The sequence below is a fragment of the Danio rerio genome, chromosome 8 (assembly GCF_049306965.1).
Source record: "Danio rerio strain Tuebingen ecotype United States chromosome 8, GRCz12tu, whole genome shotgun sequence".
NCBI classification, from domain to species: domain Eukaryota; kingdom Metazoa; phylum Chordata; class Actinopteri; order Cypriniformes; family Danionidae; genus Danio; species Danio rerio.
This window is the reverse complement of record NC_133183.1, coordinates 39,879,418-39,883,903: the sequence shown is the minus strand read 5'-3', so window position 1 is coordinate 39,883,903 and position 4,486 is coordinate 39,879,418. Positions and strand designations below refer to the sequence as shown.

At 39.1% G+C, this 4,486-nt stretch overlaps 1 protein-coding gene across 2 annotated transcripts; it reads right to left on the bottom strand.

Annotated features, from left to right (window-relative positions):
- Window positions 1-1,506: 1,506 nt before the first annotated feature.
- On the bottom strand, window positions 1,507-4,274 carry LOC141375855 (E3 ubiquitin-protein ligase RBBP6-like). 2 transcript variants are annotated; one of them, XM_073910839.1, is made up of 7 exons: window positions 3,324-4,256; window positions 3,034-3,130; window positions 2,855-2,930; window positions 2,627-2,715; window positions 2,490-2,550; window positions 2,248-2,387; window positions 1,891-2,152 (listed from the first exon to the last, which is right to left on the bottom strand). In XM_073910839.1, the coding sequence occupies exons 1-7, from the start codon at window positions 3,481-3,483 to the stop codon at window positions 1,978-1,980; spliced, it is 798 nt and encodes a 265-aa protein (XP_073766940.1). In that variant the 5' UTR covers window positions 3,484-4,256; the 3' UTR covers window positions 1,891-1,977. The 2 variants fall into 2 exon arrangements, with proteins under 2 accessions (XP_073766941.1, XP_073766940.1); XM_073910840.1 differs by lacking the exon at window positions 2,490-2,550 and having other exon boundaries at window positions 1,507-2,152; window positions 3,324-4,274.
- Between the last annotated feature and the right edge of the window lie 212 nt (window positions 4,275-4,486).

The following is a 4,486-nucleotide window of genomic DNA, read 5'->3' as shown; positions in this document are numbered from 1 at the left end:
GGCTTTACCCTACTTTAAGGATTACTTTTATGCAGCCCAGACTAAATATCTGGTTAACCTATGTAACCCAACATATCAAGCAAAATGGAAAGACATTGAAATTACACTAATGAATGATCCTCCATTACAAGCGATATTGGCACATAAAAACCTGGGGGGATACATAGAAAAAACGCAAAATTTATGGATTAAAGCCCAATTAAAAATTTGGAACATTATAAAAGAAGAATACAAACTGAATGATAAACTACAAATAATTCAATGGTGTGCTTATGACACTGAATTCAAACCAAATCAAATGGACTATAGATTTAAATCCTGGATTTCTAAAGGAATATTAACATTCTACTCACTCACAGAGAAAGGCCTTTTGAAAGATTTTGAAAGGCTGAAGAAAGAATATAACCTGGATAAATCTGATTTTTATAGATACCTTCAATTACGTAACCACTTTGAAAATAATATTAAAATTAAAACAGATCTGGATGACTCAATACTGAAAATTTTTATAGATGCCTACAAAGGCAGTGGGAGTAAAGGTATAATTTCAAAACTTTATAAAGGATTTAGATCGATTAAACCCCATTCAACAGAATATGTTAAAGAAAAATGGGAAAAGGAAAGTAATGCCATTATTACGGTGGAAGAATGGTTAGACATATGTAGATTTACATCAAAATGTACTAATTCACATATGTGGAGAGAATTTGGATGGAAATGTCTAATGAGATTTTTCATCACGCCAAAACAAAGAGCATACACCACAGGAAAGAACACTAAGTGCTGGAGACTATGCGGGTCTCAGGAACCTAATCACTGGCACATTTTTTGGGAATGTCCAGTAATAAAGCAATTTTGGGTAGAAGTACATGGAGTAATAGAAAACATACTTAATATTACACTACCCTTTCAATTTATAGTTATTTATTTTGGAAGCTCTGATATCCAAATATGAAAATCTGATAAATACTTTTAAATTTTAAATATTTATAACTGTAATATTAAAATATTAAACTGATAAATATTTTAATACTCGCAGCCAAAAAAGCAATTACAAGACACTGGTTACTTCCTGAATCCCCAACAACCCAAGAATGGCTAGAGATAGTATATAATATCTATGTGATGGAAAAAATTACATTCTCCCTTCGACTCCAAATTAATACATTTAGAAACATCTGGTCCAAGTGGACTGATTACGTTAGATTGCTCCATCCAATCTTCATAGAAATATAAAACTATTACTATCTAATTCCCATCCACATAACAAACATTTTTTCAATTTACGACCCATTGCACTCCCCCTTTAATCATCTTTTTAAATTAGTAATTCACAGTTGATAATAACCTAAAGTTGAATGAATAAATAAAGATTTGACCCTCTCTGACCTATGGAAATTTAGTATTGTTATTATTTATGTTACCATTTTACTGTTATTTTCATATATTGTATTTGATGAAACCTTTATTTATTTTTTTTTATTTTTAATTTTTTTGTGTTCTGTTACTTTAGAGTTTGTGAAAAAGAAAAATGTTAAGCAGTCGGAAATGTTTTCTCCTAAGTGGTATCATTGTACTGTGTTTATTGCTACTACAAATAAAAAGTTATAAAAAAAAAAAAAAAAAGAAAAACACGACTGAGCACTAATAGTGTACTCAACACTTTACACTGACATTTGAAGGATCACCTGACATTATGACTGAAGTAAGAACGCTGAAAAAAACCCATCAGATTTTAGCCCAGAAGAGTTTCTCTTTTCCTAAATTAAAGCAAAACTTCATAATATTGTGTTTATGAATTCATTCGTGTGTGTGTGTGTGTGTGTGTGTGTGTGTGTGTGTATGTGTGTGTTGCACTGCTGGAGTGAAGGTTAACCAGTCCACACAGTTCATGCGGCTATAATCTTTATTATCTTTTATTAATAAACTATGTACAATATTTACACGTCGGCTCCAGGTCTCTTGGATGAAGGTCTCTCAGCGACGTGGTCTCTTCTGGTCGCCGCGCGTCTCTGGTGAAGATGGGGAGCGGGACCGTTTCCCTCCGGCGTCCCGGACCGAAGATGCCGCACCTGCTGAGGACGAGGAGGGCAAAGGCTCGGTCTGGCAGGAGAAGGACGGCCTCTTTCTCTTCTCAGCAGCATAGGCCTCACTGAACAGATCGAGCGCAAACACACACAAGCAGACATCATGTGAGATTTGGACAAACACTAGAACATGCGGCTATGCCAAGTACAGTTTACTCACGCGTCTATGATGGGAATGACGTATCGGCCGCTGCCGTCTATCATGACTCCCTTTCGGTCTGGGTCGTCCACCTCCAACAGGAAGCTGCGGGGAATCCCTGTGCTCTTCCGGATGCGCTTGTGCGGCGCGGAGCGGCTGCCCTGTGAATTGAGGAGTGACAGTCAAACTCTGAGCAAACAATCTGACTGATGAGGACAAGAGCTCAAGTTCACAGCAACCGTGAGCTTGGAAAACCCAGTTACCACATTAGTGGGGCAGTGCCTAATGTGGTGTCCCGGGATCCCAAGCAGCCTCATGGCCTCACTAGTGAACATCAGAACCATGAGAATCAGCTCAGACATCTCTCACAAAGCAAACCTGTCAGTGTCTGAACGCTCACCTGCTGGAGTAGTAGCACAGGCTGGACTGGTACATCACCGCTTTCAGCTTGTCCTCCTCTGACGCCTTTGCCTCAGCCAGATTCTCAGTCTGTTTCACAGGCATTTGCACATTTGAATCTTTTTCACCCTCAACCCTTCAAACAATCTCAAATCTCCCTAAGAAGCTGAGTGCGTGTGCGTATATTGTGTGCTTTACATTGCTATTGTGCTATTCATTTGTTCAATACCTTCAACAACTGCTCCAGTGAGAGGAGTGAAGGATCAGCTCTAGGTGAAGGTTCACGCCAGCGTCCAGCTTGATGTCTGCAAAACAAAGGAGCTTGTGTGACTAAAACACCAGGGACAGACCAGGAGTCTTCATATAACATCTAACAGAGGACGCGTGTGCTCATTTCACAGCACTCACCCAACAAATCTTCTGTTTGAGGACTTCAGTCCCGCCGCAGGGATCCGTCTGATGATGACCGACGTGTTTTTAGGGATGAGAGCATCATCTGTGTATTCTGACAGCAAAATAAAATCAGAATCAGCACATAATTATGGAGCACGGTATACTTTGAGAGCCATTAGCCTTTTAAAACAGCCAAAACATCCCTACATGTCAGCATCAGCACCACCTTACAGCTTCCAGAAGTGTCTGATGTAACGCATCTAATGTTAGCGTAGAACAGTTGAAGTGTCTTTTCCTCAACTCACCTTCATCAGTCTGGGCGTTGCTGATCTTCAGCTGGCAGAACTTCAGCCTCTTGCTCCTCATGATCTGCCGCTTCAGCTCCCCCGCGCTGATGTTGAGGCCTTCAAACTGGAGCGAGTCGTAGGTGAGTCGACTCTGGAACCTGTAGTGAACACAAGACATACTGAACACAAACACAAAGCACAGCGTAATAAAAAGGGTCAAACCTGAGTGATGGGAACAGCAGGCGATCAATCGACGTATCCAACGATCAATAATATCGATAATCTGGAAAAATTGTCACGGAGGACGCAGAGATCAGATGCCAATCGACACAGCGAGATTCAAACAACAGCCACAGGACGGTTGTCATGGATGCTGATGATGAACACGTGACGCATGCGCTGTACAACTTCCGGCAATATTATCATTATTAATATTAATTTTATTGATAGTAGTAGTAAAATCATTGCGATAAGTATAATAAAATAAACAGCAGAACAGTTGGCCATCTCTGAATAATACACAGCGACGTTTCCCTGCACGAACGATTCAGGCCTTCGCCAAGAAGACTCGGGTGAGTCGATGATTCAGGGATTGATTCAACTGTCCGTTCATCCTATTGGCTTCTTTGGCTGAATGAATCGTTCAATGCTTTACTCAAATAAAGCGGCCTCTTGCTGCCACCTATTGGGGGTTTGCTTTTTTGTTTTCAAAAGTACTTTGACACTTTTTTAAAGGCACCTTTAAGTTCATTTTTGCACAAAAGCTCGTCTCTGTGCGTTCCAAATGGTTTGAAATTTCCTTAGCACATGGTTTTCTTGATGCGTTTGAAATTTTCAATGTAAATCCACTCGTACTTGCATTTGATCTTTATTATGCCTTAAAATCAAAACTATACTAAAGGTGTCTTATCCAAATGCAGATTTTCATTCAAAACGTTATGACAGAACCATATTACTTTACAGTGGCCCATGGATATATATATATATATATATATATATATATATATATATATATATATATATATATATGTGTGTGTGTGTGTGTTGCTTGTTTCTTATTTACCCATGCAGTGACTTTTAGGCATAAATACTATGTAGGCTTGCTAAAGGGTTGCATGAGAAATGTCATCATCGTGAGAGCTTGACTTTTTTTTTGTCGCTGCCTTTAGTTGTGGTGAAAT